Source organism: Salvelinus fontinalis, chromosome 4 (genome assembly GCF_029448725.1).
Source record: "Salvelinus fontinalis isolate EN_2023a chromosome 4, ASM2944872v1, whole genome shotgun sequence".
In the NCBI taxonomy this organism is placed as follows: Eukaryota; Metazoa; Chordata; class Actinopteri; order Salmoniformes; family Salmonidae; genus Salvelinus; species Salvelinus fontinalis.
In genome coordinates, this window is record NC_074668.1 from 33,837,443 (window position 1) to 33,851,098 (window position 13,656).

General features: G+C 43.0%; 1 protein-coding gene across 1 annotated transcript in view; it reads right to left on the reverse strand.

Moving 5' to 3' along the window:
- Window positions 1-13,656, reverse strand: part of LOC129853587 (phosphatidylinositol transfer protein beta isoform-like) — a 35,709-nt gene that overhangs the window by 21,667 nt on the left and 386 nt on the right. Inside the window, exons 2-7 of the mRNA XM_055919779.1 lie at window positions 8,885-8,915; window positions 1,945-2,090; window positions 1,633-1,724; window positions 1,384-1,391; window positions 764-838; window positions 527-610 (exon numbers count right to left, since the gene is read on the reverse strand). Coding sequence (XP_055775754.1) covers window positions 527-610; window positions 764-838; window positions 1,384-1,391; window positions 1,633-1,724; window positions 1,945-2,090; window positions 8,885-8,915 — 436 coding nt within the window. The remainder of the gene's footprint in view (window positions 1-526; window positions 611-763; window positions 839-1,383; window positions 1,392-1,632; window positions 1,725-1,944; window positions 2,091-8,884; window positions 8,916-13,656) is intronic.

Consider the following 13,656-nt stretch of genomic DNA (forward strand, 5'->3'; position numbering starts at 1 on the left):
ACCGCAAGCACACACTGCTCGGGCAAATAACCACATGCACTCGCACAGCACAAAATGCGTGCACACACAAACTCAGTGAAGTGAGGCAATGCCATGCCAAATAATAGCAATAAACTACCATGAGCATTGGTACTAGGAACCTTATGGATTTGAAAGGAAGATATGAGAAATTATACCAATATTACGTTATAATTGCAGAGCTTCCAACACCATACTGATGAGGGGTTTCAGAACCCGCAGAGGAAAAACAACGCACCATAGTTCCGACTGGCAGCTGAGAAGGAATACAACATTCTCAATAACCGTTTAAAAGGAACGTGTGAATGCAGTTTTTTTGTCCCATCTGAGTAGACCTAAAATTATATTTATCTTACATCTAATGTGGTTAGATATTATTATACTAAGTAGGAAGATTGCTGTGCAATGCACAGGTCTCTCCACATGATGGTGCCAAACAGGGTACTATCCAGGGCTTTATTGAGTGTGGGACTGTGGTATGACGGCAGTATCAGAAAGAAGTACTCACAGCAGGGGCCACTTGTTCCCCATCTGCGATGTCAATGGGAACCACCTCCACACTCTTCCATGTGGGTACGTCCAGCTTGTGCACCTGCCAATCAAAGCCAGGCATGAGCATGACAGCAAAGCTTCAAAGGGGACACATTCACAGACAGTCATCAGTGACCTTTACAGTGAGATTTGTAAATTGTAAATAATCTTGTAAATAATCTAATACATTTTGAACGGCAGATAAGGTACTCACGTTTTCTACTGTGCCAAGGTCAGGTTTGTGCCATGTCTCAATCTTAACGATGAAGTCGTCTTTCATATACTCATTCTGGAGGAAGGAGGTTGACAATCTTTACTGAAACCACAAACCCTCTAAAGGAGAGATATTCAACTCTTACCCTATGGGAGGTCAGGAGCCTGCTGGTTTTCTGTTTTACCTGATCATTAATTGCACCCACCTGGTGTCCCAGGTCTAAATCAGTCCCTGATTAGAAGGGAACTATGAAAAAAAGCAGTGGAACTGGCTTTGAGGTTTTTGAGTTTGAGGGCTCTAAACCTAGTAGATTTACATTACTAGTAATGACCACAAGGGGGACCTCCAACCCCTGAATTCAACAACTACCCAATGAAGCAATATCATGGTAAATTCAAACCATACAATTTCCCCATAAATAAATAAAAACCTCAAACATTTTTGGCTTATTTGCTACATTCTTTATAATTGTTGACAAGTTCACTTAACGAAAACTGACGCATGCCACATTCACACAGACAAACAAGTAACTACCCAACTATACACACATGCACAAACAATTACCATCCAAACAGACAGTGAGATAATCTAACACAACAGGGTCATTTGAGGCTACTCACCGTTACAACTGGGTCCAGACGAAGCATAAGAAGACCAAAAAAAAAAAATGTTAGATATAAATTCAAGCCAAAAAAAGAAAGAAATTATCATATAACTCATGTAAATAATAAGTTGGTTCAAACAACAATGAGTCAATTTAAAACATTTCTCTCTCAAAAAAAAGGCTTGGGTGTTCACAAGGTGCAGGCAGTAGGGGTGGGGGGAGAAGAGGTAAGAGTTCAGGGAGAAGAAGAGTGGAGGGGACTCACTGGTTCGGCAGTAAGGGTAAGCATTCCAGGCCTTTTCATGGAAGACCAGGGAGCCCTCAGGAGCTATCATCTTGACAAACGCTGGGACTTTACTGTGGAAGCGAGGGGATATAGATGGAAACACACACACAGTGAATAAAACACACTTCAGTCATACAATGAGATATCTTAATGTCATTGTCTTGAAGGCCTCTATAAAAAAAATATATATAAAAAAGGTACTACAAATCTACTGTAACACAGGAATGACTACACTTCCACCTGCTGGCAAGATAGTGATGGTGCACTAGGAACAGCGTGGGTGTGTGTTACCTCTTCAGATGGTAGATTTTATGTGTGTACTGTCCTTTCTCGCCCTCCTTCTCATAGGGTTCATTCTTAAGGACCTCAATGCCCTCTCCTCCACCCGTCTCATTCTTACTGGCCTCTGCTACGGAGTACAACTGACCCACTTGATACTGAAACACAAAAACACACATACTGTTAACACAACATTATATAGCACAACAAATACTTGCTCATGAAGGTAATAAAAACATGGATAGCAACTAAAACCTCAGGGAATCAACACATTTGTTTTGGACTATCATATGACAGAGGGTGGGGCATGTTGAATAAGAGCTTGACTACGAGGATGGCAGTGTCCAGCATCATCCAGAACCAGGAGGGCATGCTGCAGAGCTGGGCGATATGGACAACAATTTTATTATCCTTTAAACTACTAGTTTGATGGTTGTATCTGTCAAATTGTCCCAATAACAGTCACCCATATTAGCAAACTTGTTTCATTTCAAACTTCACATTTCTCCAGTATAGGCAACATATCCTAATGAACGATATCAGAAAAATGCCTGCGACAGACAGACGATTCTCTGCTACCGCACGTCAAGCGGTACCCGGAGCGCCAAGTCTAGATCCAAGAGGCTCCTAAATAGCTTCTACCCCCAAGCAATAAGACTCCTGAACAGCTAATCAAATGGCGACCCAGACTATTTGCATTGAGCCCCCCCCCCGAACACTGCCGCTACTCTGTTATTATATATGCATTTCACTTTAATAACTACATGTACATATTACCGCAATTACCTCGACACCGGTGCCCCCGCACATTGACTCTGTACCGGTACCCCCTGTATATAGCCCCGCTGTGGTTATTTACTGCTGCTCTTTAAAATCATGTAATTCTCATCTCTTAATACCAAAAAAGTTTCTTAAAAACTGCATTGTTGGTTAAGGGCTTGTAAGTAAGCATTTCACTGTAAAGTCTACACCTGTTGTATTCGGTGCATGTGACAAATACAATTTGATTTGACAAGTGCTCGGTGTCGATAATTTTTGTTTCCCCCCAGCGCTAGCATGCATGGTTATCAAAGTAGAGAGATATGCTACTAGCCACCCCACAATAGACTTACAGAGAGCCACTCTTTACTAATTGGTTCTAATAGGATTAAGGGGCAGTGAAAACAGCTACAGTGGGGGCCTACAGCACTGGAGGGTCCACATGGCTGACTGTGCTACTGTGTACAAAGAGACTACAAGTGTCATCTACAGGGACCATACAAACATGCATGCATCCAATGTACGTTGATGCAACATGAATATTGTACAATCAATAACTTTGTGTTATTGTATGCATTGTCTCTTTACCACAACGAGCAAGTGTAGGCCAAACAGGCTAATTGTCCAGAGAACAGATCAAACGAGTTCTACTGTCATTCATCTGTTCTGGGCCCTGGAGAGGACAAAACTTTGGTTATTTTCACATCCAAAGGCAATCTCTTACATGCAAGAGCACAGCCAGGCAGTCACACACACAGAACATTAACAAACAGAGCCCCAGGTTAAACGATGCATACAAATTGTCCCGAATTAGACAAAGGAATTTAAACAAAGCACTTAACGACAGTCAATCATTGTCCATAAACATTTGTGCAATTAATGCAACAAATCATTGATGAGAATGATGCAGGGATGTTTGTGCTGTTCTTGTACTGTGGATACTAAGCCTGGATCAGATCAACTCTCCACTATGCCAAGTCAGGTCTATTATTGAGCTGAGCAGTACACCGAGGTCATGGTTTGATTTAGGCCTGTCAGAGCAGGAAGGATTGTTTTGCTTTGATGAGATATATTTATCATCCACCTGTATTGTGGTGGACCAGCCCAACCCTGGACACTTTCATCAGAATCACACGTCATCCTATCAAGTGAACCACCCACACACACACACACACACACACACACCTGGACCAACAACCCAGCTCATCATTCCAGGAAGTTTCTGGCTTTACTATAATCTGGGCCTCTGTGCATACACGCACTTCATTGCCATATAAGGACACTGAGTCAAAGTTTCGTAACAGTAACCACACACACACATACACGAGAGAGAACAGCACAGCCTTTTGTAACTCTCTCTGTAGTGAGGACAATATAGAAGTATGGCAATGGAAAACACAATCCGTGGAGTTGTCTCATGATGGTGCCCATGGTGTGCGTGTGTTATTCCCTGGGTCTGCTAAACACATCCAGACAACTGTTACCAAAGCAGATCGAGATATGGTGCCAGAGGGAATGGCCACCGTCTGTTTGACCAACTGTGCTGTTTAATTATTATATATACATTTTTTTTTTTTTTTTTTACATGTTTTGCCATTGTTTACGACCAAAAATAAACCGAAGAGAGCTTCTGGACATCAGAACAGCGATTACTCACCTCGAACTGGACGAGGATAATATTTTTAATGAGTCGGACGCAAAGGATAAACCGCTCTTCCCGGACCAGGCCAAAATCCTCGTAATCCGTATGAAGAGGATATGCCGTTACAGAGGTTGGAGAGCCGGATGCTTAGCGAGATTGCATCAGCGAGTGAATAAGCCGGTTATACCCTCCATTCTACTGGCGAACACGCAATCACAGGAGAATAAACTGGATGAGCTCCGTTCAACACCATCCTATCAACGGGACATTAAAAACTGTAATATCCTGTTTCACCGAGTCATGGCTGAACAAGGACAATATATTTCTGGGGGGAAATGGCCTGAGCCCTCCGATCCAACAGGTCTCAGACGCGCTCAATGGGATTGAGATCTGGGCTTGTCGCTGGCCATGGCAGAACACTGACAACAAGCTCAGTCCGATGATGCTGTGACACACCGCCCCAGACCATGACGGACCCTCCACATCGATCCCGCTCCAGAGTACAGGCCTCGGTGTAACGCTCATTCCTTTGACGATAAACGCGAATCCAACCATCACCCCTGGTGAGACAAAACCGCAACTCGTCAGTGAAGAGTACTTTTTGCCAGTCCTGTCTGGTCCAGCGACAGTGGGTTTGTGCCCATAGGCGACGTTGTTGCCGGTGAAGACCTGCCTTACAACAGGCCTACAAGCCCTCAGTCCATCCTCTCTCAGCCTATTGCGTACAGTCTGAGCACTGAAGGAGGGATTGTGCGTTCCTGGTGTAACTCGGGCAGTTGTTGTTGCATCCTGTACCTGTCCCACAGGTGTGATGTTCGAATGTACAGATCCTGTGCAGGTGTTGTTACACGTGGTCTGCCCCTGCGAGGACGATCAGCTGTCCATTCTGTAGAGCTAGCTTTGGCGTCTCACAGTACAGACATTGCAATTTATTGCCCTGGCCACATCTGCAGTCCTCATGCCTCCTTGCAGCATGCCTAAGGCACGTTCACGCAGATGAGCAGGGACCCTGGGCATCTTTATTTTGGTGTTTTTCCAGAGTCAGTAGAAATGCCTCTTTAGTGTCCTATGTATTCATAAAACTGACTTTAATTGCATACCGTCTGTAAGCTGTTAGTTCATTGAACAAGCATGGGAAACAGTGTTTAAACCCTTTACAATGAAGATCTGTGAAGTTATTTTGATTTTTACAAATTGTCTTTGAAAGACAGGGTCCTGAAAAATGAACATTTTCTTTTTTTGCTGAGTTTATATTTTAACTCTAGATCACCTTTACTCCACACACAGGGACATGTACAAATCTCTCCCTCCATTTGGCAAATCAAATGTCACATGCGCCGAATACAACATTACAGTGCTGAATTACAAGCACTTAACAATGCAGTTAAGAAAAAAAAGGTCAAAGTATTCACTAAGACAGACAGACACAAGAAAGAACATTAGTGAGGCTATATACAGGGACACCGGTACAGAGTCAATGTGCGGGCCACTGGTTAGTCAAGGTAATATTTACACGTAGGTAGCGGTAAAGTGACTATGCATGGATAATAAAACAGAGTAGTAGCAGTGTAAAAATGGGGGATGGGGACAACGCAAATAGTCCAGGTAGTCATTTGATTAGCTGTTCAGGAGTCTTATGGCTTGGGGGGGGGGGGGGGTAGAAGCTGTTAAGAAGCCTTTAGGACCTAGACTTGGCGCTCCGGTACCGCTTGCCGTGCGGTAGCAGAGAGAACAGTCTATGACTAGGGTGGCTGGAGTCTGACAATTTGACACTGCCTGGTATAGAGGTCCTGGATGGCAGGAAGCTTGGCCCCAGTGATGTACTGGGCCGTACACGCAACCCTCTGTAGCGCCTTGCGGTCGGAGGCCGAGCAGTTGCCATACCAGGCAGTGATGCAACCAGTCAGAATGCTCTCGATGGTGCAGCTGTAGAACCTTTTGAGGATCTGAGGATCCACGCCAAATCTTTTCAGTCTCCTGAGGGGGACTGTTGTTGTGCCCTCTTCATGACTGTCTTGGTATGTTTAGACCATGTTAGTTTGTTGGTGATGTGGACACCAAGGAACTTGAAGCTCTCGACCCGCTCCATTACAGCCCCATCGATAGGGGGGCGTGCTCGGTCCTCCTTTTCCTGTAGTCCACAATCATCTCCATTGTCTTGATCACGTTGAGGGAGAGGTTGTTATCCTGGCACCACACAGCCTATAGGGAGGAGGTCAGAGACCCGGCTGTCTCATCGTTGTCGTGATCAGGCACACCACTGTTGTGTGGTCGGCAAACTTAATGGTGTTTGAGTTGTGATTGGCCATGCAGTCATGGGTGAACAGGGACTGTTGAGGATCAGCGTGGCAGATGTGTTGGTACCTACCCTTACCACCTAAGGACGGCCCGTCCGGAAGTCCAGGACCCAGTTGCAGAGGGAAGTGTTTAGTCCCAGGGTCCTTAGCTTAGTGACAAGCTTTGAGGGCACTATGGTGTTGAACACTGCGCTGTAGTCAATGAATAGCATTCTCACGTAGGTGTTCCTTTTGTCCAGGTGGGAAAGCTAAATGTACCCTCACTGGACTCGAACCACACACACGCTGCTGCTACTCTATTTATCTATGCATAGTCACTTTATTCCCACGTACAGTTGAAGTCGGATGTTTACATACACCATAGCCAAATACAGTAAAACTGAGTTATTCACAATTCCTGACATTTAATCCTAGTAACAATTACCTGTCTTAGGTCAGTTAGGATCACCACTTTATTTTAAGAATGTGAAATGTCAGAATAATTATAGACAATATAATTATTTATTTCAGCTTTTATTTCTTTCATCACATTCCCAGTGGGTCAAAAGTTTACATACACTCAATTAGTACTTGGTAGCATTGCCTTTAAATTGTTTAACTTGGGTCAAACGCTTCAGGTAGCCTTCCACAAGCTTCCTACAAAACATTGGGTGCATTTTGGCCCATTCCTCCTGACAGAGCTGGTGTAACTGAGTCAGGTTTGTAGGCCTCCTTGCTCGCACACGCTTTTTCAGTTCTGCCCACACATTTTCTATAGCATTGAGGTCAGGGCTTTGTGATGGCCACTCCAATAACCTGACTTTGTTGTCCTTAAGCCATTGTGCCACAACTTTGGAAGTATGCTTGAGGTCATTGTCCATTTGGAAGACCCATTTGCGACCAAGCTTTAACTTCCTGGCTGAGGTCTTGAGATGTTGCTTCAATATATCCACATAATTTTTCTGCCTCATGATGCCATATATTTTGTGAAGTGCACCAGTCCCTCCTACAGCAAAGCAAAGCTGCAAAGCAAAGCCACCCCGTGCTTCACCGTTGGGATGGTGTTCTTCAGCTTGCAAGCCTCCGCCTTTTTCCTTCCAAACATAACGATGGTCATTATGGCCAAACAGTACTATTTTTGTTTCATCAGACCAGAGGACATTTCGCCAAAAAGTACAATCTTTGTCCCCATGTGCAGTTGCAAACCGTAGTCTGACTTTATGGCGGTTTTGGAGCAGTTGCTTCTTCCTTGCTGAGCGGCCTTTCAGGTTATGTCGATATAGGACTCGTTTTACTGTGAATATCGATACTTTTGTACCGGTTTCCTCCAGCTTCTTCACAAGGTCCTTTGCTGTTGTTCTGGGATTGATTTGCACTTTTCTCACAAAAGTACGTTCATCTCTAGGAGACAGAACGCGTCTCCTTCATGAGCGGTATGACGGCTGCATGGTCCCATGGTGTTTATACTTGCATACATTGTTTGTACAGATGAACATGGTACCTTCAGGCGTTTGGAAATTGCTCCCAAGGATGAACCAGACTTGTGGAGGTCTGCAATTTTCTTTCTGAGGTCTTGGCTGATTTCTTTTTGATTTGCCCATGATGTCAAGCAAAGAGGCACTGAGTTTGAAGGTAGGCCTTGATATACATCCACAGGTACAACTCTAATTGACTCAAATTATGTCAATTAGCCTATCAAAAGCTTCTAAAGCCATGACATAATTTTCTGGAATTTTCCAAGCTGTTTAAAGGCACAGTCAACTTAGTGTATGTAAACTTCTGACCCATTGAAATTGTAATATAGTGAATTATAAGTGAAATAATCTGTCTGTAAACAATTGTTCGAAAAATGACTTGTCATGCACAAAGTAGATGTCCTAACCGACTTCCAAAAACTATAGTTTGTCCACAAGAAATTTGTGGAGTGGTTGAAAAACAAGTTTTAATGACTCCAACCTAAGTGTGTGTAAACCTCCGACTGTACATATTACCTCAACTAACCCATACCCCTGCACATTGACTCGGTACCGGTACCCACTTTATATAGCTTTGTTATTGTTTTAATATTTTCCCATGTCTTTATTTAGCAAATTTTTTAAACTCTGCATTGTTGGTTAAGGACTCGTAAGTAAGATCTACATCAGTTGTATTCAGTGCATGTGACAAATCAAATTTGATTTTTAAAAAATAAAAGCAAAGAGGTCTGAATAGTCGGCTAATTCCATAGTAGGATTAGTATGACAGAATGCTAAATAATAACAGTGAACGTACTCACCTCCTCCACTGTACAGGGTAAGCCCACACGGCTGAGAGAGAGAGAGAGCGAGAGATGGTTTAATGACTGACACTGTGTTGACGGCCCTGAATTATTCTGAACCGTCTCAGTGCTTCTCCTTCCAATAGGGCGCTTCCCCTTAAATTCCCAAATAATAACCTCAAGTCAAAACCGTTACAACTGGCTATCATAGTCACATCTAGGCCCAACAAATAAACAGAATAGTTCCAACAGGTTTACAAGACACATGTGTTCGAGCCTAGTGGAATTCAGAATTGGTTGCCGATCTGAGAAACAGATGACTAGAGGCATCCTTTTTTCCCCCCTTCACAAGTCAGAGACATGATACCCTTGCTTTCCAGACTAAATCAATTTGTTCATAGCAGCTATAATCATTCTCACTTTATGCAAGGCCATTGCCTCATGACTTCCTGACTGCAGAAGCCCCCGTCAGCCTGTTTGATGGTGGCAGCAGGGGGCTCAGCTTCATGATGAGATCCTCATAGGGCACATGAGCAATTTCCTCAGTGCACAGGAACAGAAAATGAGTCCAGGTCACACGTGGAGTCACATTATGGAAGAGGTCAGAGAGAGAGAAAGGCTGGGGGATAAGACAATGAATGAGAGCCAAAAGAAAAGAGGCCAAATAGTGACAGCCTGAGGATAGAAATGGCCTGAACAGTGAAGGAAAGACCAGTGGGGACTGACCAGTGTCACTAAAGTGAACAATGTGGGGTCCACCAATGGGAACCAGAGAGACTGCCCAACAACTAGTGGAGCCACTGAGGATGTGGTGTGCCCACACAAAGATGACATCATAGCAGCGGTGCGCCAGCCAATGACCACTAATGCTGTGTTCATAACAAGTGGGAAACACTTAAGTTACTTGTAAACTGGGAGCAACAAGCTTTGAAATCGCTGAGAACCCCGATTGGCTAATGGCAAGCAAAGCAGCGTCAACCATAAACTAAAAGTATAGTCATCCTGCTCACAAACAAAGTGTTAAAAACAATCTAGAATGCTTTTTTATAATTCATGTTTTGTTGTTGCATTCAACTGCAGAAAATGCTGTTTGAGGTAATTTCCTTAGTATGTGACATCAGAGTCCAGCATATGGGAGAACTCAAAGCTCAGCGATGATAAACGAGTTTCACCACTTACAAGTTGGAGGGGCGTTAGTGGATTTTTCCCAGTCGTATGCTGGTATTTACAAGATGTTATGAACGCAGCATAAAACCACATAGGGGAATAGCATATTGGGAAAGGAATGCAGAAACAGTTATCTGTAAGCAACTAACTTATGTCCTCCTCTCTTTTTCACCCACTATAAATAAGTCCCACCCACTTTCAGGGGATGGGTGGTGCATAAATTGGGGAAGTAAGTATATTCCATCCACATGTAGGCCTGTAATCAGGAAGCCCTTTCTGTTGATCCATGGTTAATCTTCAACATAAAACCACCAAGGAGTTATGATCATTTACCAAATAGGGCTGTGTTACACACTGTATAATAATACAATTGACTGTAGCCTTGAAAGCAGTTCGCTAACAATTAAAGCACAGCATAACAACCAGTGGCCACATTACAACAGAGACTGTTTAACCATATACCCAGGCAAGGATGCTTTTCAGTTAGGAAGAGGACTGCTGTAAGTGCCATGTCACATCCTAAAACCTGGAAAGCTGACAGATCTTACAAGTTGTGTGTGAGGCTGAGCACCAGGCTAGCCTGAGACTTCCAGCCCTGTGTCACACACTAAGTCATGTTGGGAATGGATGGACACCTAAAATGCATTTTGTCTTTGTGTTTCTAACTTTCTCACTCATTATTCACAATTCATTCAAGACTATCCGTAATCATGGTGCATCCAAATGAATGTAGAAGTGTTTAGAAACATTCTATTTACAATCAAAGTGACCCAATACATTATTTACCATTCATTTATATGTAAACACAACCAAAACAAACCTGATGTAATCATTGCGTGCTAGGAATATGGGATCAAATGCAACATTTTTGAATACTTTAATACACATACACTGCTCTTTCCATATCATAGACTGACCAGGTGAAAGCTATTATCCCTTATTGATGTCACTTGTTAAATGCATTTCAAATCAGTGTAGACGAAGGGGAGGATAAAGGTTAAAGAAGAATTTTAAGCATTGAGACATGGATTGTGTATGTGCCATTCAGAGGATTAATAGGCAAAACAAAAGACTTAAGTGCCGTTGAATGAGGTATGGTAGTAGGTACCAGGCACACCGATGTGTCAAGAACTGCAACGCTGCTGATTTTCACACGCAACAGTTTCCGTGTGTATAAAGAATGGCCCACCACCCAAAGGACATCCAGTCAACTTGACAACTGTGGGAAGCATTTGGGGTCAACATTGGCCAGCATCCCTGTGGAATGCTTTTGACACCTTGTAGAGTCCATGCCATGACAATTGAGGCAGTTCTGACGGCAACTCAATATTACAAGCAACTCTCGGTCGACCAAGATGTTTTTTTGTCGGGGACATCCCTAAACCACTGATTACAAAAAAGCCTAGACATAAGCCTAGTTTTTATGTTCAAGTCATAGTGATAGCCTAAGCAGCCTAGTACTAGTTTATTAGGCCTTCATAAGAGGCAGGGCATAGCTGCAATGGCAATGGATCCCTTTAAGTTAAATAATCATCTTCCTGAATCAGACTGGGTTAGACCTACTGATTGTTGAGACTGGGAATCATCAGCACCCCACTTGACAGTGCAGAATGCCTGATGCACTCGTCATTTCTCTGACAAGCAGATTTTTCCTTGGTCAGCAGTATGGTCAAAGTTCATGAATCACCATCCTGCCAGGAAGACTTCATCAGGTGTCATCTCAAAGTTTACAAAGTTGGCACGCCTGTCTAAACACACACACACCTGGGAATTAGTGTTTAACAAGATAGTAGAGTTTTACAGAGAGTGGAGTGGGCGTTATGTACTGCCTAGAAAGGGTGCCTCGTTTATGCAGGACACATTTAATGTGGGTACCATCCGTGTGACTTGGGTTTGTGGTACACGTGCACTGCAGTAAGTGGAGTACCATCCTACTCAGTGAATTTGATTTTTTTTAAATTAAAAAGTTTAATTACTTTTAAGTTAATCTTTTTAGATAAAACTATGCTAAATATATTCACAGGTCACCAAATACCTGATTAAAACAGACTGTTTTCCAATGAAGGTCTACAGTAGCCTCAACAGCACTCTCTGGGGTAGCCCCATGGTGTAGCCGGAGGACTGCTACCTTCCATCCTCCTCTGGGTACATCGACTTCAATACAAAACCTAGGAGGTTCATGGTTCTCAACCCCTTTCATAGACTTAAACAGTAATTCTGACGTCTTCCAACCCAGAGCTCCTGCAGTATGAACTGACATGTTGTCCACCCAATCAAAGGAGAGAATGAATCTAGTACTGCAAGCATAAGCTACAGCTAGATAGCACTGCATAAAATGTGATGAATCGTTGACTCAAAAGAGAAAGACAATAGTTGAACAGTTTTGAACAAAATAATTTCTTAAGCAGCAGAGAGCTATTTTATAGATATGTTTTTTAGCTAATGCAGCTAGCTAATTTAGCCTACTCAAACACCCAGCTCAAACAGAGAGGAATACTATCTATGTTCGCTAGCTGGCTAAGGCTATGCAACACTGGAATTCTTCCAAGTCAAGGTAAGCTTTTGGTTTCAATAATTTATTGCCACTGGGACCCGTCAGCATAACTACTAAACTTCTTGTTGTACACCACGAGTCAAACTCATTGCACGGAGGGCTGAGTGTCTGCAGGATTTCATCCCTCCACTGTACTCAATTGATGAAATAAGGTCACTAATTAGTAAGGAACTCCCCTCACCTGGTTGTCCAGGTCTTAATTGAAAGGAAAAACACAACACTAGGCCCTCCATAGAATGAGTTTGACACTCCCTGCTGTACAGCGTGATAGTAACAGGTCTACTAACGCGTTAGTTCTAGTAGCTATGTCGTTAGCTAATATGGTGACAACGATGTAGGCTGTGTGTAGCGGTTATAGTATAAAGGTTTGGCTTTGAATGTTTTTTTCACCTGCTCACAGACAGTTGTGTTGTGCATCGAAGTCCACAATCGAGGGGAAAAATTGAGAGCGCAAAGATACGAGAAGGAATTATACGATGAGCAAAGGAGTGAAGCGGTTTGTATGTGGCCGTATGAAAGCGAACTCTGTGTGCGTGGGTGATCAGAAGTGTGTTCATTCCAATGATTTTGTTAACTTATTAAATTGAAGGAAACAGAACAGATAAACTTACCTGAATTTGAACCAATAGAAACTATTTGCAAATGTTTGGACTAATGATTACACCCTAGATCAGCTAGATGCAGGTAAGTGTGTAAGGCGGTATTGAATGTGTTACTGTCGTTCCCCTTGATTACTCCAACTTGCCTCTCGACCTGTGCAACTACTTTATATAATTTCCTTCGTAGGTTAAGTTGTAACAACCTCATGTGATGGATATAGGAACATTTGAGTATCATGTAGTAGGTTAAACCTGTCTAAGGTTACATTGAGCTGGGTAAATGGAATATGATCCAATATGCTGCAATAGAAATAAATCCATAATCCCTAAATTTAAACAGCACCGACAATCACTGGTGCACTGCCTCTTGGGTAGGCAGTAGCCCTCCTTTCCGCTAACTTACGTTAGCTTAGTTAGCTAACTACCTACCAAGTTATCGACAGCAAGTTACAAAAACGTAAACCGTTCAA